General features: G+C 43.8%; 1 protein-coding gene across 3 annotated transcripts in view; it reads left to right on the top strand.

Annotated features, from left to right (window-relative positions):
- LOC149859949 (uncharacterized) overlaps positions 1–24,997 on the top strand; it is a 51,719-nt gene that overhangs the window by 16,963 nt on the left and 9,759 nt on the right. For all 3 annotated transcript variants that reach the window (XM_090056833.1, XM_090056832.1, XM_090056831.1), the window contains exons 3-10: positions 10,989–11,064; positions 15,126–15,257; positions 17,977–18,100; positions 20,772–20,832; positions 20,938–20,984; positions 21,392–21,467; positions 22,973–23,071; positions 23,784–24,707. In XM_090056833.1, coding sequence (XP_089912959.1) covers positions 10,989–11,064; positions 15,126–15,257; positions 17,977–18,100; positions 20,772–20,832; positions 20,938–20,984; positions 21,392–21,467; positions 22,973–23,071; positions 23,784–24,707 — 1,539 coding nt within the window. The remainder of the gene's footprint in view (positions 1–10,988; positions 11,065–15,125; positions 15,258–17,976; positions 18,101–20,771; positions 20,833–20,937; positions 20,985–21,391; positions 21,468–22,972; positions 23,072–23,783; positions 24,708–24,997) is intronic.

Here is a 24,997-nt window from a genome sequence, read left to right as displayed (position 1 = left end):
CAAAAGGAGTTGGTCATTGTCATCAGGACAGGTCTGCAAGAGGTCAGCCAGCAACCTGGGGAAAAAAAGCACCCTCTCCCACCTTTCATTGGGTGAATAGGTGTTAATTAGGATGAGGAAGCACTGCTTCAAAGTGGATCAAAGTACTAGGAGGTGACCAGGGACAATGTCCTGAGCCACCACTGAAACCAGTCTCAGTTTTTGCGAGAAGAGGATGACAATGTCCATGGTAGAACTTGTCCCATGATTGAAGAGAGCTCTTTCTTCCCCTCCAGGTAGTGCTCCAGTCTGCCTTTCAGTCTTGTCTGTGTGCGTCTCTTGTAACACAATGAAATGTAACCATTTCTGGTTCAGGAACTCAGAGCTGCTCACTTTCCAGAGTTCTTGTATTCATTCCCCCTCCCCTCCCAGCCACCTTCCTGTGTCTTCCAAAACAATATAAGCTTATCAGATGCTACTCATAACTTCAGCACATTACCTCAAATGCACACTTATTAGAACTAGATGGTACAATCTTCTGGTGGTGATAGAAATTTATACAGCTCTGATTCTGTTAGTCTGTAAGGTGCACCTCTACCCTTCCTTCAGGCTAACATGGCTAACCAACTGTCTTCTGTTTTTTGTGACAGTGGTAGCAATATTTAAACATGTAGTTGAAATGCAGTTTCCATCTTAATCTTAGTTGCTTGCAGCTTTCTGAAACTAATTTATTTTGGGTTGTATTTTAATTGATCTTTAGACATTCATGTATTGGAAAGTTTCAGCAAAACTTAATTCTGATTTATTTCTCTGTGAATGACTTCTTTGTTCTCTGAGCAGAATTTTCAATGTGTATCATTAAACAGTGACTAAATCAGTTTTTGCCAAGATTGCTATTTTATATTGTTGATGAGATATAAGGAACAAACTAAGTTGAAAGGTAATTGGTTTAGCAGCTTTGAAGCTGTGATCAAGCATTTTCACACATGAACAGTTGGGGGGTGTATTTTAGGTTTTTTTTGTGCTAAACCGGTTGCTTGAGGGAAATAAGTTGCATATAAGCAATACTATTAATTTGTTTTTTTAATTCCATTGAAGATCATTGAAAGCTGGAAGTGTTGTGAAAAGTGACTTAGTCTTTTAAAATCCTTAATAGTATTTGGGGGGAAAATGTGCTGTTTAGCCATGTCCTTTTGCAGAATACAGCAGTTAAAATAGACAGTATAGAATCTTCTACTTTCTGTTCCCATCTATGCTACTGGCAAAAAATTAAAACATCCTGTTACAAGTAACCATTTATTTTGTGGGGTTGAGGTTGCAATTGTGTGGAAAGGTTGTTGAGAAGTTAGAGAAGGTCCAGTGAAAGAACAAAAAAGATAAAGACTTGGAAGGCAAGCCAAAGGGGTTGAAAAAAAATTAAGTATGTTTAGGAGATTATATGGGGACCTGATAGCAGTCTTCAAATATCTGCAAGTCTGCCATAGCACACCTTTTCTCCCTCACTGCAGAGAGCAGGATGTAGTGCTTGTTTGAAATTTCAGTAAATTGGGTGTCAGGAAAATTTCTTTGCTGTTAGAACAGTGAGGCAGTAGAGTAGACTGCCTGGGAAAGTTATGGAGTCTCCTTCATTTGAGGTTTTCAAGAAGAGGTTGGATAAGCATTGGTCAGGTATGATTTACAAGTAACACCACACTCTAGGCACTGAGAGGAGCAACAGTTGGATGCCCACACGATTTCCATATACACATTGTTCAGAGACCATGAGGAAGTTCTGCAGCCTAGAGCATGTCGAAGTCAATGAGGACCATGCTAAGCAGCAGGAGAATGACGCAGAGCTTCACAACTGATGGGGAAATGAAAGAAGATTTAAAAGATCTGGTATGTTGTGGAGGGGGTAGAATAACAGGGAAGTTCTGGCTCTAGTTAATATGTCATGCATGGAGTTGTTTGCAGCTCCCAGGTTGCAGTGCAAATTCAAGGATGTTGGTTATCCCATGTTTCTGGACCTTGCTGGTCCTACATGGGGCTAGGAAGAATTTTATTCTATCCTGTTAAGGGTGTCGGTGTTTTTTGTTGGGGGGGGTTGTTTTGTTTCCTTAGAAGCATTAGGTGTTAGCTGCAGCCAAAGCTGATTTTCATAGTTTCTAGGGTCGGAAGGGACCTGAGCAGATCATCTAGTCCGACCCCCTGCCATGGCAGGAAAGAATACTGGGGTCAAACGACCCCAGCAAGATGTGCATCTAACCTCCTCTTAAACACCCCCAGGGTAGGAGCCTGCACCACTTCTCTTGGAAGTTGGTTCCAGACCCTAGCCGCCCTGACCGTGAAGTAGCACCTCCTGATATCTAAGCTAAACCTACCCTCTCCCAGCTTGTGACCGTTATTCCTGGTCACTCCTGGCGGTGCTCGGGGAAACAATGACTCCCCCAATGCCTGCTGATCCCCCCTGACTAGTTTATAACAGGCCACAAGATCCCCCCTCAGCCTTCTCTTTTGGAGACTGAACAGGTTCAGGTCCCGTAGCCTGTCCTCATAGGGCCTGCCCTGTTGTCCCCTGATCATACGAGTGGCCCTCCTCTGGACCCTCTCCATGCTGTCGACATCCCTCCTAAAGTGCGGTGCCCAGAACTGGATGCAGTACTCCAGCTGTGGCCTGACCAGTGCCGCATAGAGGGGGAGGATCACCTCTTTGGACCTGCTTGAAATGCATCTGTGGATGCATGACAAGGTGCGGTTGGCCTTCCTAACTGCCTCTCCACACTGCCGGCTCATGTTCATCTTGGAGTCAATGATGACCCCCAGATCCTTTTCCGCCTCCGTGCTGACAAGAGGGGAGTTCCCCAACCTGTAGGTATGGTGCCGGTTGTTCCTCCCGAGGTGCATCACCTTGCACTTGTCTGTGTTGAAACCCACCCTATTCTCGTCCGCCCACCCTTGTAACCTGTCTAGGTCTGATTGTAGCCTGTTGCATCCTTCCAGTGTGCCCACGTCCCCCCACATCTTAGTGTCATCAGCAAATTTGAACAGGGTGCTTTTTACCCCCTCGTCCAAATCACTGATGAAGATGTTGAACAGTATGGGCCCGAGGACCGAGCCCTGCGGAACCCCACTGTCCACGTTCTTCTAGGTTGAGAAGGACCCATCCACCACCACCCTCTGGGTGCGGCCCTCCAGCCACTTGGCAACCCATTTGACTGTGTGGGTGTCTATACCACAGCCCCCCAGTTTCTTAATGAGAACGGGATGAGAGACTGTCAAAAGCCTTCTAGAAGTCCAGGAAGACTATATCCACTGCTACCTCTGCATCTAATGATCTGGTGATCTGATTGTAAAAGGCCACCAGGTTGGTCTGACAGGACCTGCCACTGATGAACCCATGTTGGTTGCCCCTAAGCATGCAGTCCCCTGCTGGCCCCTCCTGGATGTGTGCCAGCATAATTTTCTTGAACAGCTTGCCTAGGATCGAGGTAAGACTAACTGGCCTATAGTTTCCCGGGTCCTCCTTCCTGCCTTTTCTGAAGATGAGGACCACATTGGCCCTCTTCCAGTCCTCCGGTACCTCACCCGAGCACCACGAGTGCTCGTAAAGTTGTGCCAGGGGACTTGCAATGACCTCGGCCACTTCCTTTAGAACTCTAGGGTGGAGATCATCTGGACTGGCTGACTTGAATATGTCCAACCCCTCCAGAAGCTCCCTAATTAAATCCTCGCTAACCCATGGCCCAGGTGTGCCTCCCCCGGGGCCCGAGGGGGGCCCAGCAGGGAGGTGGCTGTTCTGGTCCCTACTTAGGAAGATGAAGGCAAAGAAATCGTTAAACATGTTAGCTTTGCCGTCTGGTGTGATGACCAAGTTTCCCATCGCATCCTGCAAGAGCCCGACATTACCCGGGACCTTCTTTTTACCCGCTACGCATTTAAAAAAAGGACTTCTTATTGTCCTTAATCTGGGAAGCTAGTCCCAGTTCCATTTTGACTGAGGTGTGCCAGTGCACATGACCTGATCAGCAGGAGCAAAGATTTAGGGCTTAGGTTTGTTCTCGAGTCTTCTAATCATGGTCGTGATTTGTTTACTAGGGCAGTATTTTCCCGTTGTGGGTCATGACCCACAGGTTGAATTGCAAGAATATATATGACAGGGTCATGAACAAACTTTAAAAATAGATCAACAAATTTTAAAAATGGATTCTCCTTTAAAGGAGAAAAACATGGGAAACTCTGGCTTTTCCCTTGCAAGCTGGCAGAGTTCCTATCTGCAAGGGGCTGCTTGGAGCCCCCCGTGACCCAGCCCCCATCCCACACACTGGGACCTGTGATCTGGGGCCTGAGTAGAAGGCAGCAGATCAGGATTGAGGGGCACTTGGGTCAGGACTGGCCATTGATGTTTAAGAATGGGTCCTGCTACAAAAAAGGCTGAGAACCACTGTACTAGGGTGCCTGTAGACAGGGGGAGACTGCTCCAACACGCTATAACTACAGTGAGTCAGAACAGAGTCAGTCAAGTCTTCTGGAGTATGCTAATTGGCATGCTGCAGCAGCTGGCATGTCTCATGTACTCAGTGTCCCTGCACCTCAAAATAGCAGCGAGAACACTTTAAAGCTTGTTGAATGAGCTTTAGTTAAAGTGCCCCCGCTGCCATTTTGAAGCATGCGATGCTGAATACACGAGACGTGGCAAGCACTTCAGTCAGACCAACTCTTGAAGCCGCTCTGATTTAACTCCCTCTTCAGGAGCACATATAAAGATGCTCCTAGATTCGATTTTTTTCCAGCACAGTCCACCAACAGCTATCATCTACTTTAGCTACTCCATCTGAACAGTTCATCTTTACAAAGACTGCAAATCATTTTGAACTGTTTTCCCCTTTGGGTCACATAGTCCCTTTAAAGGTGGATTACGGAAGAAAAATAATGGACTTGCCTAGTTTCATAGATTTCATAGACATCAGGGCTGGAAGGGACCTCAGGAGATCATCGAGTCCAGCCCCCTGCCCAAAGGGCAGGAAGTCAGCTGGGGTCATAGGATCCCAGCAAGATAAGCATCCAATTTACTCTTGAAGGTGTTCAATGTAGGTGCTTGAACCAGCTCCACTGGCAGACTGTTCCAGACCTTGGGGGCTCGGACAGTAAAGAAATTCTTCCTTATGTCCAGCCTGAAACAGTCTTGCAGGAGTTTGTGACTGTTCGACCTCGTCATCCCTTGGGGCGCTCTGGTGAACAGACGTTCCCCCAGATCCTGGTAGTCACCCTTGACAAACTTATAGGTGGCCATCAGACCACCCCTGAGCCTACCCTTTTCCAGGCTAAAGAGTCCCATGTCTCTCAGCCTATCATCGTAAGTTCTGTTTACCTGACCTCTGATCACGCGCGTGGCTCTTCTCTGGACTCTCAAGCTTCTCCACATCCTTTTGAATTGTGGAGCCCAAAACTGGACGCAGTACTCCAGCTGCAGCCTCATCAAGGCCGAGTACAAGGGGAGAATGACATCCTGGGATTTGCTCGAGAAGCATCTATGGATGCAAGCCAGTGTTTTGGTCGCTTTATTAGCCACAGCATCACATTGCAGGCTCGTGTTCATCTTGTGGTCGATGATGACCCCCAAGTCTCTTTCTTCTGTAGTGCTAGTGAACGTAGCACTGCCAAGCGTATAAGGATGCTGCAGGTTTTTCCTCCCAAGGTGGAGAACCTTGCATTTTTCGGTGTTAAACACCATCAGGTTCTTGTCCGCCCATTTGCTGAGCCTGTCCAGGTCAGCCTGGATAACCCGCCTATCTTCTGGTGTGGATGCTTTGCCCCAAAGTTTGGTGTCATCGGCGAACTTGGCCAGTCCACTCCTGACTCCAGTGTCCACATCGTTAATGAAGATGTTGAACAGGATGGGTCCCAGGACAGAACCTTGAGGGACCCCACTGGTCACAGGGCACCATGATGAGTGACTGCCATCAATTACAACCCTCTGGGTCCGACCACAGAGCCAATTTCCCAGCCAGCGGATCGTGGTGGAGCCAAGGCCACAACTGGCCAGTTTGGCCAAGAGGTGATCATGGGATACCAGATCAAAAGCTTTTTTGAAGTCGATATATGACATCAATCTCTTCTCCCTCGTCCAGGTGATAGGTCAACTGGTCGTAGAAGGAAATGAGATTGGTCAAACAAGACCTACCTGCAACAAACCCATGCTGGCTGTCCCTTAGAATGTTAGCCTGGGCCAGTCCATCAAGGATGGCCTCCTTAATAAACTTTTCTAAGATCTTCCCCAGGACAGAAGTCAGGCTAATGGGCCTGTAGTGAGCCAGATCCACTCTCCTCCCTTTCTTGAAGATCGGCACCACATTGGCCTTCTTCCAGTCTTTGGGCACTACACCAGAGCACCAGGAGTTTTCAAAGATCCGTGCCAGGGGCTGGGCTATGACGCTCGCCAGCTCCTTGAGTACCCTAGGGTGCAGATTGTCAGGGCCGGCTGACTTGAAGGTATCCAGCTTCTCAAGGTGTTCCTTCACGAGGTCAGCATTTATGGAGGGTAGGGGATCCCCATCACCCGGATCTCCCTGTCCCATAGCAGGCATGGGCGTCCCATGGGACTGATGAAAGACTGACGCAAAGTACCTATTTAATAGGTTGGCTTTTTCCTGGGCGTCAGTTGTCAGTTGCCCCATCTGGTTTAGCAGGGGTCCAACATTGCCCTTGCTTTTCCTCCGGCTCCCCACATATCTGAAAAAGGACTTTTTGTTGTCCTTGATGCTTGAAGCTAGTTGGAGTTCAGTTGCAGCCTTGGCTTTCCTGGTTTGCTCCCTCCAGGACCGGACCAGTGCAGAATAATCCTCCTTGGAGGTGAATCCCGTCCTCCATCCTTTGTAGGCTTTCCTTTTTAGCCGCAGGAGGTCCGCTAGGTCCCTGGAGAGCCAGGAGGGCTGCTGTGCCTTCTTGTTGCCTTTCCTCCGTGTTGGAATAGATTTAGCTTGTGCATTGATCGCTTCCTTGAGAAGCAGTCACTCTTCTTGAACTCCCATCTCCCTGGGGTCATGGTCCCTAAGGGCCTGACCGACAAGCCTCTTGATCTTGTCAAAGTCGGCTTTTCTGAAGTCAAGGACTTCTGTGTTGCTGACTGACTTGCCAGCTTTACAGCGGATGGTGAAGGTGATCAGCTCGTGGTCGCTGTCACCCAGCTTTCCATCGATCACTAGGTCGCCGATTAGGTCGTCCCCCATAGCCAGTACCAGGTCGAGCAGCTCTTTGCCTCTCATTGGCACATAGGCTTCTTGAGTCAGGTAGAAGTCATCCATGCACGACAGAGAGCTTTGCGACCGCTCGTATTTTGCTGAGTGATCTTCCCACGAGATGTCGGGGTAATTGAAGTCACCCATGACAACCAAGGTCCTGGAGCAAGCGGCCTCAGTCAGTTCCTGGGCGAACTCCTGGTCAAGCTCAGGAGTTTGAGTGGGAGGTCTGTAGTAGACTCTCACCGTTGTGTCCCCTGTGCCGTATTCCCCATGAATTTTTACCCAGAGGGTCTCTAGCTGTCCATGCCGGTCGCCAACATCAGCTTGCAGGGACATGTAGCTTTCCTTCACATAGAGAGCTATACCCCCGCCCCTTTTGTCAACACGATCTCTCCTGTACAGGGTATAGCCCTCTATACCCGTGGTCCAGTCATGGGTGGAGTCCCACCAGGTCTCCGTTATCCCAATGATGTCATAATTCTTTGCACTGAGCAGGAGGATGAGCTCCTCCTGCTTGTTGCCCAGGCTCCTGGCATTAGTGTACAGGCAGGCAAGTGTGTCCTTGGGGGCTCTTGCCTTGCCCACAGATTGTGCCAGGGCTGGGGCAGGGGTGGGCTCCCTTAAGTGCCTTGGTCTGCTGGCTTTGCAAGGGTTGCTCAGCGGGCCAGCAGTGGCAGTCGTCCCCCCATCCCCCAGCAGGCTTAGTTTAAAGCCCGGTGGAGCAGGTCAGCCAGCCTGGCTGAGAAGAGCCTCCTCCCCAGGGGAGAGAGGTGGAGGCCATCTCTTCCCAGCAGCTCGCTGCCTCTCTCGCCAAAGAGCGGGCTGTGGTCATGAAAGCCAAAGCCTTCCCGATGACAACAGCTCCTCAGTCTTTGGTTCATAGCCCATAGCCCGAGACTGGGAGGATCGACGAAAACACCACCTGAGCTCCCAGACCCCTAAGCCCCGCTCCCAAATCCCTGTAGCGCCTCATGACCTGGCTGGGGGTGCTCCAAGCCGTGTCATTGGTGCCCATGTGAATAAGGAGCATGGGGTAGTGGTCTGTGGGCCGGAGGAGCTGTGGGATCCTCGCCGCAATGTCTCGGATGCGGGCCCCCAGGAAGCAGCAGACTTCCTGGGCTAAGGGGTCGGGGCGGCAGATCCCCCCTCAGTGCCCCGCAGGATGGAGTCTCCCACAACAAACACCTTTCGCTTTGTCTTGGGGAGAGCGGGGCCAGTAGCTGTGGTTGAGCCTGGGTTGCCTGCGGGAGCCGGCAACTGAGCAGGTTCTGCTGGGGCTGCAAGAGGTGTGAACCTGTTGCTAAGCTCCGGCAGGGCAGGGGCCTTGGTGCGGTGGGCCTTAGGGCCCTTGACCACCTTGGTCCATGCCCCTGACTGGGCAGAGCAGGAGGTCCCAGAGTCCTCCTTAGTCCTGGAGGGGGACGGTGCTCTACCCTGCGGCTCCCGGGGGAGAAGGGCCTGGCAGTAGGAGTCTATCTCCTGCTCGCAGTCTCTGGACTGTGGCCTGGAGCTCCTCCAGTTGGCGCGCCAGAGACCCCAGTAGGGAGCAGACCCCACAAGGGGAGGTGGCCATGCTCCCGGGCCCCAGAGCCTGAAAAAGGGACAGGCAGCCCCCGCAGCCAAGAGCCAGGGGCTCCGTCTGCGTGGAGCCCGGGACCATGGGCTCCGTCTGGGCGGCCGTTTCTGAGGTGCCCAATGGGGGGGCCGCAGAGCCTGAGGGGACCCTCGGGGTGCGGCGCGTGCCCATGCGTGTCATACCTCTGGTAGGCTGGCTGCGACTGGGGCTGACTACTCTGGGGGGTCGCAGGCAGGGTCTCGTGCCCTCCCACGCCCTCTCCTGTGCAAACTCCACGCTAACTCGAGCGCCTGTTTACACAGCCTGTTCGCGTGGGGGCCTGGGCGGGGGCCTGACCCGGCCCTGCTCCATGCAGCTGCCTCCTCCCAGGGAGCAAGGAGTTAACCCCTTCCCACCACGAGCCCACCTACCTCCGGCTGTGCTGGGGGGTCGGCAGGGGGCTCTGCAGCTGCTGAGGGGGTGTCTGGTGGGCTTCGGGGGAGTGGGGGCACAGCGGGCTTCACCCGCGCGTCTCTCACCGCTCCGGAGCCTAAGTGATACAACAGAGCATGGTTTCAAATCATGGCCTAGTCAACTATACCAGAATGCCATCTAGAGAGATTGATGACATGTTTTTTTTTAATATAGTACCTTTTGAGAAAAAGAGGTAGGGATTATAATGCCTGTTTTATGTATGTGGAAGCCAGTGGGTTTTTGGTGGTTGAACAGCAGGCTGCTGTCAGCCAGTCTCCCAGTCTTTTTCTTACTTCAGTTCTAGAGGAACTTTGCATATAGCTAAGTAAGTGCAAGTGACTTCGTTCTCCATATTCTTCTCTCAAGTGTCAGAATAAGTTTAACCCACTAAATCCCAGATTTCTGCATTTATGTATAGCAAGCAATTCCTGTCTCCACTGCATAATTCTGGTGTAGAGTCTAGTAAGTCATGTAACCTGTCATGAATATCCCTATTACCAAATCCCTTAAAGTGTCTCTTTGTTCAAGGGGTTCAGAATTTGAGTTTACTGTATAGCTTCATAAAACCTACATGTGTGGCATGTGGTCTGTATCTTAACAACTCATTCTGAATATGCATGTACAAAGGACATGCAAAGATGATTTTCAAAGGCTTGCAACTTGGTCAAATTGAAACATTTTCACCAAAATACTAAAAAAAACCGCTCCAACTTTAGGATTTCTCCATCAGACATTATCTTTTTCCTTTTGGCCTATCAGTAATAGTGCTGTCTAAAAACATGAGGTATTGGCTTTAAAGTTACGTACTTTTTTTTTTTAACATAACCTTCCTATTTTTAAGCTGTTAAGGCAAGGGAAAAAACTACTTCAAATGTCTTGTTTTTACCATTTCATGCAGTTTGAAATTTGAGAACATTTTTTCGCCTTCTAAACGTAATCAAAAATGTGTTTGTTTCTTGTGTTGAGTTTTTTAGGAGGATGAAGATCAGTTTTATAAGGAAGCTCTGGTTGCAGGATTAAATATGGAGAGCTAACTCTTCTATATGCAGTTTCCATAGTTGTGGTGTTATGAAACATCTTTGGTCTGAGAAGTGTTAATTCTGTATTTTAACTCTCCTAAATAATACTCCTGATTTGCTTTCAGCATCTCTTGAGCATCTCGTTTCCTGTTCCCCTCTCCCAGTAAAAGGTTAATTATTAACATTATTAAAATGTGTAATATTGAAACAAAACAAGAAATGTTTCCACAGCGATGATAGAAAACTTTTCCCCCCGCTTATTTAAAGAGAAATAATTTAAGAGTGCTTAAAAAGACACATTTTTAAGGTTCTCAGCTCTGATTTTGCACTTTAATGAAGGGGCTAGATTTTCAAACAATAGGTGTTGAACGCTTAAGAAAACTGGAATAATTTGCTTTGGTGCTCAGTTAAACCACTGAATACTGATTTATTTTATTTTAATCTGAACATGAATATGTTGATGGATTATGGAAAACTAGAAAACATTTGTATCCTTCTCATCTGGGAGTAATAGAAATTGATGTTTATAAGACATTTCATATATCTTGATATTTATATCCTAGCCAGAGAGGTTAGTACCATTTTGTACTTCAGCTGAGGAAAGATTATTTTGCAGAAGAAGAAGCTTTATGCCAAAATAGTGTTGGTTTGTTTTATGTGGGAATGCAGTCTTTTGTATCAAGTAAGTGTAGTTTCAAAGCATTAAACAATTCAGGAAACTGTGTTGTTGTGTTTTTTTGACAGATGGCGGAGTTTGACACCAGTTGGACAGCCCATACCAGGAACTAGATTTATTGCATTCAAAGTGCCTTTAAAAGGGGTATGTCTAAAAATGCTGTTTCAGTAAATCTGTACCGGTAGCAGTAGAAAAATGGATGGAAAATAACATTGTCATACAAACTGCAGACTAGACCTGAAATAAAGATCAGTTAAATTCTTTTGCATTCAAATTATTTATTATGTTGTCCTTCCCATATAATATTCCATAAGCCCATAATTCCTTTTTTACAGAGTTAATACTGATATTTCAATACACTTATTATCTTATAAATCATATCCATCTCTCTAGCCAATTGGTACTGTTCACTTCAAATATTAATTCATTGATTACAGTGTTTCTGAAATATCAGTTAAGTCTCAAACCAGTTTCATCTTTGTTATTTCCTGAAACTGCTATAAAAAGATTCCTAAGACTGGTGGTTTTTATAATTAAATAACTGTCTACTTGACAGAAAAGCCCAACATTAATTTAGCATGAATTATAGATTAAGGCCCCCTTTGAAAAGGTACATACAGATGTCTGTCTCTGTCTCACCTGTTACTGATTTCATAGGTCTGGGGAAAAGTATTCTATTAAAAAAAAAATTTTTGCCTAACTGGCCTCTAATCAGGTTTGATGCCTTCATTGGATTCTAACAAGTATACATTTCCATTTTAATCTTGTGCCTTTAAAAACTTGAGGGTAGAGGCAGTCATTGATCTAGATTTGATACCTGGTGGATATATTAAAGAATTTGCATATTTGACAACATTTTTTTAACAGTCACTTAAAGCCTGATAAAACAGTGCTTCAATTATGCAGGGAAAGAAAGCTTATGGTGTTTGGGTTTAGGGGGTTTTTTTGGGTTGTTTTGTTTGTTTTTGGTTTTTTTTGGGGGGGGGAGGGTTAACTGGCCTTTTCATGTATGAGCTTAACAGCTCTATAAAACTAGATATCTTTCTTCCATTGTTTGTCCACACATATATTCCACTCTAGTTATGCGTGTGCTCCATGTGTAGAAAATTGACTTCTTTTTGTATTGCAGTGTGCAGTAGGGGCCATGCTTGCACCTCATATGAACTCACAACTGCTGTAGCAGAAGGTCCTAAGGAACCTCAGCTAGCATTTGGTTCCTTCTTTCTGTAGGCGGATATGAACTGGGTAGCAAATCTTCAGTATGATTCTCTTCATTGCTATTGGTCTTTTCCTGGTATCAGCTGCAGCCTTTCATAGCAGTGGCAGACACTGCAGTACCAAATAAACTTATACAAAAGTTTTCCATGCTGAAATTCATAGTGGTGGATGGGTATGATCTCTAAGGGCATGATCTCTGTTCCTCTGCTTTTACTTGATATAGCATTAATTCTTTCACGTAGTCCCAGTGCCCTAATTGGGATTGCATAATCTATGGTGGGAAAAGGTCTGTGCCTTTGCTGTGTCTTCCACAGAGCACAGTGGCATGTCCGCACCCATCTATCCTCATTTTCCAACATGGGAAACTCATCTTGGCCATTTCAAAACTCTGGGCTTATGATCTGTGTAAGAAGCTATGCCACAGGTATACTGAAACTCGGGTCTATATGATTGCTTACAAGGCTTTTCTGCCCGCTCTTTGAGGTTTCACCATTCAAATTTGGACAGACAATGCTAATGTGATATACTGTGTCAACAGGTATGTGTGCATAAACAAACTTTCTCATTTTGTCCAGGGACAGCACGTCTTTGGAATTAGTGTGCTCCATCACATTCCTTTGGTAGGGATCCACCTATTCAGTCTACAAAAAAAATCAAGCAAGACCTACCTTGGAATTTTCAGAGAATCAAAAATTGTCAACAACATAGTTGTCTTTGACACATTCCTTTACTTGGTTTGCCTGGCACTTTGGAGGCTTTTGCTACCCATATCAGAAATAGATATTTCATGTTTCATTCTAAAAGGGAATGTGAAACTGGTTCACAATTTTCAACAATTTTCTCCTACCTCCATGGACTTTAGAATTCTTCTATGATTTCCTCTTGATACCTGTTTTTCTCAAAAACAAATAAACAAAAATACAGAACATTGTTGGTCTAATAAAAGATATCACCTCTGTCCATGAGCCCTGATTGCAAAAATATAGAATACAGCATTGGCCCACAGATATGGCTCTTGCCTGATTCATCTGTTAATCTATCTGCTTTGACACCTTGCCTTTCACCATATTGTATGTAGATTTTTTGAAGTTTTTGCCTGAGAGGAAGCTTCCCCTTTCCCAGGATATCACCTTAGCTCTGAATAAATAGAATCTGCCTTTGCACTCTTGCCAACCTGTCATCTTTCAATGAAAACTCTAGGGATTGTTAGGGGAGAAATCCAAGTTCTCATGACCAGACCTCCATACTCCGTATTTAAATAAGATCCATTGTTGTGATTTGCCACAAGATACTCTCAGATATCTTTATCTCAGCCAACCTATCCAGCTGCTAGCTCCCTGCAGCTAAAAGCCATTCTTCTCCTCTCCGAAACTGTTCACAGAAAGGGTTATCATTCACAGAAAGAATGTTGTATCCAGCCCATCAGTTGTCCTGTGGACTATCCAAAGTACAGCAGTGCAGAATTTGGGTTCTCTGGACCCCAGTGGACATGACTATCAGCTGTTGCTCCCTGACTCCTCACTGGTGCCCAAATGTAGCTCTGTGCAACCACACACCCCCATCTCCATGCTGCTGCCTACCTAGAAATCTGCACTGTTGGACAGCAGGTGGAACATGGGGCTTGTAATTTGCTCAGAGCCCCATTCAGGCAGCAGCGTGGAATTCTGGCCATTTGGCAGTGCGAGGGGCATGAGTCAGCACAGCATCGAGAACCTGCACCAGCTGCCACGAACCCTGGGTCCTTGCCAATTCATGCCCCCCGCTCCACACTGTCCAAATGCTTGCTGCTCCACACGGATGTGTGCAGCCACATGACCCTAGACCCATGCTGCCTACTTCATGCTGTATTTATGTTTTCTTCTCTATTCCTTTGCTCAGATTTTATAATCACAAACCAGCTTTGGTAGTACTCTTGCAGTCACTCTTTTAAAGTACTCTTTTTGGGAGTCTTTCCCATCTCCAGACTTGAACTAAGGGCTTATCCCCTGGGGTGGAATCTATGTGGACAATTGCACTTGAGGAAGAAAAAAGTTATCTACACTATGGTAACTGTGTTTCTCCTTTCAACTAATCCTGTGTCCTACAGATTTGCGATTCTTGGTGGCAAAGGAACTGGGTGACAGTTGAGGCACTGCTCCTTTTATCCTTTGTAAGCATTGCAAAGACATTCAGGGCACAGGAGGAGCCACAATGGATGTTGATATTCAGAAAAAACCCAGTCTTGTATACATGAAGTATATGCACAAGTAGAGAGGAACTCCTATGAAGAACTGCAGCTACTGTTGAGAGAATAATATTTTTTTTCTATGGTTCCTGACAAGAAAATTAACTACTCTTTACTTGCTAGCCTGCAGCTTAGTAGCTGTATGATTATTTATATAATTGCTCCTACTACTATATGATAAATTTAAATGTAGTATCTCATAACTTGAGTGACAGAGGTGAAGAAAAGGAATATACAGGGATAAAAGTGTCTGCCCAAACTATGCAGGGAGAAATGTCAACAAGGAAACAGTCATTATGTAGGATCAACTGATAAATGGGGATTTTTGCAAGGCAAGTGGATAATATGTTAGTTGTATCTGATTTACTGCTATCAATGTTAATTTAGACTACTATTTTCAAAATTGTTCTTTTTTTTAAATTGCTATATGTATCACTTCGCAGTATTTTTAATTGAAAGAAGTGATTAACAGTGAGATTTATAATTGTTGTGCATAAAGGTTAAACTGCTCCTACATTGTTTTTCTGACTTATCAGTGTAGTCATAATATTATGCAATAAAATCAGGGATCTATGTCTTTTCATCATATTTATCTAGGTGCGTTTATTGAATTCAGATAATATATTGATATAGGTTTTTTTATATACTTAAATGTTTTGAATGCTTGTTCCTTTTGGTTCTTGATTTATAACATAATGTTTAGACTTTTTTATTCATATCAAAATTTGTGATGCAAAATCTTAATCATACTTCTTTATTGTAGGCAATTAACCAGAGACTTACACCAACCCAGAAATTTACACCAAAAGATCTTATTGCTGGAATGAAAGCCCTTAATGTGGAACTTGGATTAATTATCGACTTAACGTATACCACACGATACTATGAAGTTAAGGTAATATTGCAATAATAAGAGAATAAAAGGCATAAGATTTAACTTAGCATATTATTTCATAATGTTTAGTAGCAATCTAGAACTGGAATAAACAATTGAACATTGAGTCTCCAACAAAAACTAAAAGTAGTGTATTATGTTGTAATTTTACCCCCAGCTAGTTTTCATTTGTGGCCTCATGGAAGAGTGTTTGTTTGATCTTACCTAATATAGTTATATTAATATTGATATAATTATAGCTTTCAGAATCACTGATCAAAACTCCTGTGTAGCTACATTGTACAAATACCACAAAAAATACACCCCCTGCACTAAAGACGGATTCTTTTTTTGATGAATGCTAATATTTTAAAGTGGAATGTTTCTTTCACTCTTCTCTTGTTTGAGTGTATTTCACAAGGTAGACATACCTTGATAAATATTTTCTAAAAAACTTACTTGTTGGCCTGTGGAGTCAAACCAACTCTCAGGATCTTAATATTATGCTGTTAGACAGGAGGGCGTGACACAATTGCACGTATACAAACACACAAATCAATTAGGTACATACACACGCACACTACCAGCTCAGGCACATATGCCTCCAAACCAGCCTAGACACGTGCGTACCTATCACCAATTCAAGCACATACACCATACACCCCAAAAGTTAGACACAGATCACTGATTCGTATATCATGCACACAATGATGTGTATGTGTATACACACTCACCAGTTTACACACATACAACCCACCTACACATACACACAGGTAAGTTCCTAACTTGGATGGTACAGTGTATATGTGTGTGTTTGGGGTACCTGGGATACTTGGGGGAAGGTTCAGGTGAGCTAGAGAGAGTTAAAGTGTAGGGAGTGAAAGTTGCCAGAACTGAGATTATAACTGGTGAACTACAGAGAAGCTAGCTGAGGAACTGAGGCTTGGGTTTACTTAAGGTAGACTGGGGCTGGAAACTGAGGCAGACAGCTGAGATATTGGGAGGGGCAGATAAGTGGTGGCAAGGAGGAGATAGCCAGGAAAGAAACTGAGGCAGAAACCTGGTTGCTCAGTGGAAAAGGAAAAGGCAGTAGGGATAAGACAGTGGCAAACAAACAGGGGGGTTGGAAGAGAAGCAGAGTCCAAGTCCTTGGTTGAAGAGGGGGTGGAAAGGGGTTTTTGTCCAGCAGGTGTTGCCCAGAGGGGGGTCACCAGCATGGCTTCTGGGTGGATAGGTGGTATGACATGGTGCTAGTCCAGATGGAGTAGGCGTCCCCCTGGGTCTGTCCCTGTGTGGCCCTAGTGACAGGAGGCATGCCCAAGCAAGGGTCAGCCCCTGGTGTACTGAGGCTGTGTGCTCCATGCAGGGATGTGCAGCTTCGGGTGTTTGTAATGGTGGGATACAATGGTAAAGTTGCTGGTTCTGCAGGGTCTTTTGTCTTTCAAAAGCTGGGTTCTTGTCTCCGTTCCTGGGTGAGGTCCGTGGTTCTTGGATGAATCAATGCGAGGTGATGGCCCGGTCGTTACAGGCCATTCAGTAGAGGCCTGCTACCATTGTATTTCAGTCATTCCCAATCACTCTCATTCATCTGGGAGCCAATTTACATGGGAGGGGTACATGAATTATACAGTTGCAACACAGGGGTGCCCAGGGAAGAGGACACAAAATGAAGGCTTGACATACAAAGTGGAAACTTGACATGGCTTACACTAACTTACATATATAGGCCTAAAACAGTAATCACACAATATAAAAGAAGTACAAACATAATAATTGTCACTTAGAAAACAGTAGGTATCGATATCAAAATAGCAGGGAACTTGTTTGCAAAGAGGGGAGAGAAAAATAAAACTTACTACCTAAAATAATATGTTAAAGCTTATCCTACATCTTAGCTTACTTATATTTATCTATAGGGAATAGAGAGGGAGAGAAAGTCAGAAATGGTTGGGGAAGGGGAGGGAATACATTTTAAAATAAAGAAAAAAAGAAAAACTGGGGGTTTTGCTACACACTTTGAAATTTGTTACCTGTTAATATTGAATGTCCTCCTAATGTATTTTTGAGGTAGAGTAGCTAGGAACGTTGTTACTAAAGGTTAATTCTGAAAGGTCTATATTCTAAAAAAAAATATGGGTGACAGGCCTGAAGTGTGATAGTATTTGTGAAAACTATTAGACTGTTAGTTCAAAGTTTACTGCTTAGTCCAACTCATGTGCCTTTATCCTAACCAGGAGGTACTAACAAAGTAGCTTGTTCCCTAATGCAAGCCTTGTTCATTTTGCTTCTGCCAGTATAGGTAATCTTACAAGGGGTGGCCTTATTGTCACTCACAAGTTGCATGTGGTCCCTCAGGCAGTTTAAACTGTCCTGAAGAAAGAAGCAATTAGAGAGAAAAATAATGTTCTTATTTAGCTGTTGATATTTTTTTTTAAGTTGTTGATTATTGTTTATACTAAGAAGTTACTTAACAGCAATTTTTTATTTGAGCTGGAATGCTGTGCACATATCATTGAGGTATGTATGTCTCAAGTTGTGTCCTGTAACTTTCAGTTGTGCCAGTATTATGGGTTATGGCTAGAAGAGTTAGGAAAGTTGGCTACCCTTGCCTTTATAATTATGAAATGATGGTTTTCAGTTGCTATAGGTATGTGTTTGAACCATCAGTATTTCTAAATATATAAGTCTCTCTTATGGTGGTGATTTAATGATTGTTGTAATTTTTTCTCTCTGTTGCTAGGATTTACCTAAAAGTGTGCAGTATAAGAAACTTTATACTGTTGGACTTGAAGTCCCTGATAATGCTACTATTCTACAATTCAAAAAATGGGTCAGAAAGTTTCTTTGGGAAAATGCAGGAAATGGTAATTAACATTTTTAATGTTATAAAGGCCAAAATATTGTTTCAGTATCGACTATATGATTTATTAATCACAACAGATGTTCAGTTTTGTAAATCAGGTTTCATATATTTTTCTCATAGTATGGTCCAGTTTTTTACCTTACATTTTGGGAACTACCTTCCATCCTTTTTGTAATTATGGTATCCCTTTATCAGTTACTGTATTGTTTACATGGACTACCTTCCTAGAAGTGGTATATTTTTATATATATTTAATGTGATGTAACAGGTACAAACAAGATGATATAGGACCATGTGACCAGCTGAAGGTTCACAGACCCACTTATGGTCCATAAACCACCGTTTGGGAGCTACTAGAATTGTTCTGCATATGCTATGCAAGACTTTCTTGTAGTTTGAAAAATCAAGTACTACTTTTCTTTACTTTGCTGTTCATTGTCATTAGTAAGGTTTATCATTAGGGCTGTGCGAGATTTTGCCAGCCATTTCATTTTGACACCGTTTTGATCAATTTCGAGGTCGAAACAGCAAAATTGGAATGAAAAAAAGGTTGTTGAAACAAAACAAGGCTGGTCAAAGTGTTTCAACCATAGGCTGGGGATGGGAAGTCAGTGCAGCTGGGCTGACTTCCCATCCCCAGCACAAAATCTGACAGGGGCTGGCAAGTCAGCCCAGCTGGGCTGCTACCCGGTCCCCCCCCCCCCCCCCCCCAAGCTAGATCGTACCAGATGTGGCAAGGCAGCCCAGGTGGGCTGCTTTCCCCACCCGGCATGATCTAGCATGGGGGACTGGGAAGCAGCCCAGCTGGGCTGACTTCCCATTCCCGGTGAAATTTGAAACAGCGTTGAAACAGCCTTTCTGTTTCAGCGGAACAGAACAGCTGTTTTGACGCTAAATGAAATTCGATGTGAAACACATGGATACTTTCAATTTTCATCTGAGAGCTGACCATTTAAGACTAAAGTAAAAAGCCATTAAATACTTCATCCATTGTCCATTATTAGACTCCTCTCCAGTCAGTGAGAAACATTCACTGTTTTTTTGATCTCCCTCTTGCTTCTAACATACTTATAGAATGTTTTTATTGCCTTTTATGACCTTTGCTAGCTGCATGCCTCTTACATTCATCCTTAATAACATGGCCAAGTTTCTACTTTTTATGAGATCCTTTTTAAGCTTCAAGTCCTTTAAGAGTTCAGTAATAAGCCCAACCAGGCACTTACTGCCCTTCAAATCCTTCTTTCTTGTTGCAATAACAACATATTTTTGTGCCATGAACATCATCTCTCTTTAAGGAGCAACCAATCGTCCTATCCTCCTTTTTCCCCATCTGTGCACCCTTAAATTTTCAACACTATCCATAAACAGCAAATTGAGCTATCCCCTTCACTTTGGTTTCTCTGCCATGTCTATTATTTCCCTTATACACCATACTCTTAAATAATACTGCTCAGCAGTCTGCATACTGCTGTGTTAGTTGCCCAGCAGATATCACAAAATTAAAGTCTCCTGTAAGCACCAGGTCTTGTGATTCACTTTTTTAAAGAAAAAGCCTCATCCAGTGCCTTCATCTGGTTTGATAATCTATAGTAAATGCCCACCATGGCGTCCCTTCTACATTAATTCCATGCAGAGTCCCAGAGTCACTTTTGGTCTGTTCACATTCCCCTGGCAGTATCAATACCTACGTGGATCAGCTGCATGGGCTAGTAGTAAGAAGACTGGATGCATCTTCTGCCACCTTTTCTATAATAACTTTGAATTAAGCTCCTAGTAGGCAACAGACCTCCTGAGACAATAGGAGGCATCCAGCTGCTGACTGGACCATCCCCTGGGGAGAAGTGTCAACTTTGTTTTCTTTTTGAGGGCAGTGGCCTTGATGCTTCCAGCCTTTGGGCTTTGCTTCTTCTGTCAGTGAAATAGAAGACAGTGCTCTACTTCTGAAACCCCCAACAGTAAAGGTGAAGAACAACGCTGACAGGGGACAGAAGGAATCTAAGAGGTGACCAGCTGCCAGCTTTCCACCTGGCTGTCTTTGGCAGGGACATGTTACCCACAAAACCAGACCAGGACCTGGGTATAGAACCATTAGAGGTCAGAGGCCATACCTGGATACAGCATGTGAAGGAAGAGCTAGCAGTGGATGTGGTATTAGTGACGTGATATTTCCAGCCTTACAGTACTTAAAATCTTCTAGTATTGCATTTAATTACCATTAGATAGGCTGACTCTAGTGTTTTTGCTTTTGTAAGGACTTTGTAGACTGCAAGTGAACTCTCTGTGGTTGCCTGTAATTTTAGTGATTGTTTTAAATTTTGCCCTCAAAGTCGGTCATGTCTTGTTCTAATTACCTTACTCAATTTCTTGTGCTGTCTTGTGGATTATAACTATATTAGTTGTGCAGCCTTTCTTACTACCATTTTCTCTATCTTTTCCTGCGTTCTGCTGAGCTAACCTAGAGCCTCTTAGGTTGGGAAGCATTGTATTAACTGCTGCTACACCTCAGCAGGAAGCACACATTCTAGACCCTTCTGCTCCTCTCATACAGGCTTTCTATTAATCATTTTGTAAAACCTGTTAACTAAAGCTGTTTTACTGGAAAAACATGGATACTTTCAATTTTGCATTAACTCTTAAGTAATTTAATTTTTCACATTTACCTTTTTAAACAGATAAACTCATTGGAGTTCATTGTACTAATGGAATTAATAGAACTGGTTACCTTATATGTAGGTAAGTATTCCACAAAAACTCAAGTAAATGTTTTCATTAGAGTAGTATATTTCCATCAATCATAACCAAACTTTTTGGAGGAATAATCAACCATTTCTTCCTCAGATACCTTATTGATGTTGAAGGTTGGGATCCAGAGACAGCAATTCAAGGTATTTTATATATCTTCATTAAACTTAAGGCTTTGTGTCTACAGCTGTTCTGTGACAGGCCCTTTATAGTTCTCTCTTTTATGGGTTTCCACAAAAAATGCATCTTGTTGCAGCTTCTGTTGTAGGTAGTACTTGAGTATCATCAGGCTTTCACCATCTTGAGAGGTTTCCCTCCTTCAATACCTAATTTGTTTTCCCTCCTTTAATACCTAATTTATTTTAGTGGTTTTCTAATATTTGAGCAGCCACATAACTACTGTAGTTACAGTTGTAATGTAGTTTGCTCCAAAAATGTCAGTTTGCTGTAGTTTACCATCCTAAAGTATAGAAAGTGACTACATTTTTTGGCAGCTGGATTCTAAGCAGATTTAACTACACACACTTATTTTTTTCAATATTTCCTATAGCTTTTGGTGAAGCTCGAGGCCATCGTATGGATGGTCTAGTATATCTTGCAGATCTCAGAACTCAACCTATGAGAAGGTAAGCAGAGGCTTTTAATTTTGTATCTGAAAATATTACTTGCATTTGCAAGGTTAAGTTTCAGTTTTAAATGCTGTTGTTTTATCCTGGTAAGCCAAAACTAATCTTTTTTTAGTAGACAGTGTGTATCTCTTAAGACTTTTGATATTAATTGCATGAAGTGCAGTTTACTTTAAGTTTATCTTCTGACTTTGTAGATGAGAAGGATTGTTAATTTTTTTTTTTACTTTTTAGGCTTTCAGTTTCATTGAATGTTTCTTGTTCTTGTGCTACCATGGTAAACATTTCTATACCACTAATTATTTTGTCTATTCTAGAGTAAGATGGTTGAGGAACAACTTGAAATTCTTTTATCCCAATTGCCAAATGATCGCATTGCTGTTGTTGAATTTCTGCCCCCCCTCCCTTCTCTTCTTTTTTTACTTTCTGTCAGTCTCCTAAGGCAGGGGTTGGCAACATACAGTCTATGGACCAGATCTGGCCTGCAGAGCCAGAGGGTTTTGCCTCCGCCTGCACCTGTGCTGGGGCTAGGCAGTGAGGAGCTGCGCTAGGGCTGGACAACTAGATGCTATGCTGACGCTGCTGCTGCTGTTTTCTCCCAGGCCTTGCTTTTGCCTGCGGTGTATGCACAGCTTCCAGCCAGTGGGGAACCAAGTGGGTCTGAGCAACTTCCAACTGTGCCTGTGCTGCAGTTAAGGGAGGTGAGGGGAAGGGGTGGGGTAGTCAGGAGGAGGAGGACAAATGGCAGCAATGTGGACACAGCTTCCAGTTGCTTGGTCCCAACTTGGCTTCCAACCAGCTCGGAGCTGCCCCTATAACACAGGCAGGGGGAGAGAAGTAGTAGCAGCACCTGGCCACAGTGTGGATGCAGACATCCCCTCCTGCTGCTCTGGACATGCTGCCAAAGCCACCTGGCCTGTGCCAGATTGGAGCTAGGTTATTTCAAGCCATTGGTTAGAACAGTTTTTCCAGCCCTTGTATTAAGGGGAAAAATATTCATCAGCTGGCATACAGTGTGACTATTAAGCCAACATTCCCTAAACTCTTTGTTTTTTGCAGCTGGATAAATTTTTATGTACAATAAAAGCTTTGTTATCTGTCACCCATGGAGAATGAGGGGTGCTGGATAACAAAATATGCCGGGTAATTGAGAGGCCCAAACAGGTGTCTTTGCCTGTTCAGGCCACTGTGTCCAAGGCATCACCACCCCTCCAGCAGCATCACTGACCCTCCCATGCGCCCTGCACAGGGCCCTGCACAGCCTGCTATGCCTTGGGCCATGGTGGCTCAGCAGCACAGGCTGCTTTGCCCTGGGCCGTGGGGGCTCAGCAAAACCAGAAGTGCCTCGGTGGGCACTTCCAGTTTCACTATACCTTACAAGCAGGCATTCCAGTTAATAAAACCAGCTTGTAAATTGCCGGTTAAAGGAGGATTTACTGTATATTATTTCTCTTGGTCCTATTTTTATAAGGAAATTTGTAATCAAATGTTTTTATTTTTCCTAGTAACCTTGGAATGGATGTATGGGATTCTGATGATATTATGCCCCCACCAATTGTGATGGAAGGACCTGTAGATAGGTTTCCAAACGAAGATTTCCATGGGTAACTGACAAATGTGTCATTTTTAAAACTGTGTACCATGAAAGATAACTAACTCGGGACTAGTAAACTGGTAAATAGAGAGATACCAATTAGACTTAACTAAATTGAGACTTGTTTTAAAACACTGAAAGTATCCTACATCTTGCCAGTGAGGCTGCAGTCATAAAAGAGGTCTTCATTCAACATATAGTTATAAAAATGTTAAATTGTGGTAAGAAGGTGAAGGCCCAAGTACAGGGGGGCTGGATGTGATAATCTGTAAATTCCCTTCCAGCCCCTAACAGCTATGAAACTATGAAAGGCATGCTTTGATAGAATGTCTACCTTTAAAAGGGAATAAGAACTTGGGTTCACTGGGAAAATGTTTATGGTACAAAACTTATCATGTTCTTTGTGTTGTTTGGTTTTTTTGTTTGTTTTTTTGTTTGTTTTTTTTAAAGGGATTATTTAATTCTGCTTTTCCATAACATTTCAGTACAGTGGTGATTTTTTTTTATTTTAATTTTTTCCTTGGAGGCCAGTTTATGTTTACCTCTCTCTAAGGCTAGTGAATTGTGGTGGATGTTTGTTGTAATTTTTCTTGTCATCTGGTTGTTTCTCCAATTAATCTAATTGGAAAGTTAAGGTAAAAAAAATCTTTTTTTGGAGGAGTTAAAGTATTTATACTCATATATTATAAAGATGCTATTTAACACATCAGTTCTTTTTGCAGACCTGGGAAAAGATTACGAATTTATGATGACCACTCTCATGATGATTTGCAAGGGCAGTTACAGTTGAGAGATTTTGATTTCATTAACAAAGGACCTGGACAAAGACGAAGACCATTTCCTGATCACCAGTCTCAGGATGACTTACGAGCCCCAATGCAAATGAGAAATTGGGACTACAACAGGGGACCTGGGCAAAGGATAAGACCTTTTCCTGACCACCAATTTTATGATGATTATCCAGAAGAAATGCAGCTGAAGGAATTAGATTTCTGTAACAAGGGACCTGGACAACGACTGAGACCTTTTCATGGCCACCAGTCTTATGATGACCTGCAGGCAGACAGGCAGTCAAGAGACTTTGAATTTAATAGGGGCCGTGGACAAAGGCAAAGAACCTTTCCTGACCATGCCTCTCACAGTGACTTGCAAGGAGACATGCAGCCAAAAGACTTTGATTTTGTCAACAGGGGTCGTGGCCAGAGGCAAAGGCCTTTCCATGACCATCAGTCACATGATGAGTTTCAACCACAGATGCAACTGAAAGATTTAGATTTCATCAACAAGGGGCCTCATCAGAGATTGAGACCTTTTCGTGAATACGAATCACATGATGATTTACAACCACAGATGCAGCTGGGAGATTTTGAATTTGTTAACAGGGTTCATGGGCAAAGACTGAGACCTTTTCATGATCACCAGCCTTGCAGTGACTTGCAGAAGGAAATGCAGTTAAAAGATTATGATAATAAAGGGCCTGGACAAAGATACCGACCTTTTCATGATCATCAGCCATATGATGATCTACAAGAGCAGCAGCAGTTGAACAATTTTGATTACACTAATAAGGGACATGGACAAAGGTTACGTCCTTTTCATGACCGTCCAGCCCATAATGACTTGCCACCTGAATGGTCTTCAGACAGGTGAGGTATTCTTTTGCTGTTACAGCAGGAAGCTAAGCTGTGGTAGTACATCCCTCACTAAGAGCCAAATAGGAAGCGCTAATCCTTGTCAAATTATTCAGTGAAATTAAGGATAATATGCTATTGGCTAGCATTTTACCCTTTAACCTACTGAAAGGTTTGTAACACCAAGATCTAGAAGTTGGGATATTGTGACCTCCACAACCCAATTTCAGGCATTTTGTGCTATCCTGAGTTGGAAGGCTAAATAACTTTGAATTAAAGTTTTATGCATTTTCACTAACTGTTCA

The sequence above is a fragment of the Crocodylus siamensis genome, chromosome 7 (genome assembly GCF_052110815.1).
Source record: "Crocodylus siamensis isolate JL-2025a chromosome 7, ASM5211081v1, whole genome shotgun sequence".
Lineage (NCBI taxonomy): Eukaryota > Metazoa > Chordata > Crocodylia > Crocodylidae > Crocodylus > Crocodylus siamensis.
This window is presented reverse-complemented; position numbering and strand designations above follow the sequence as displayed.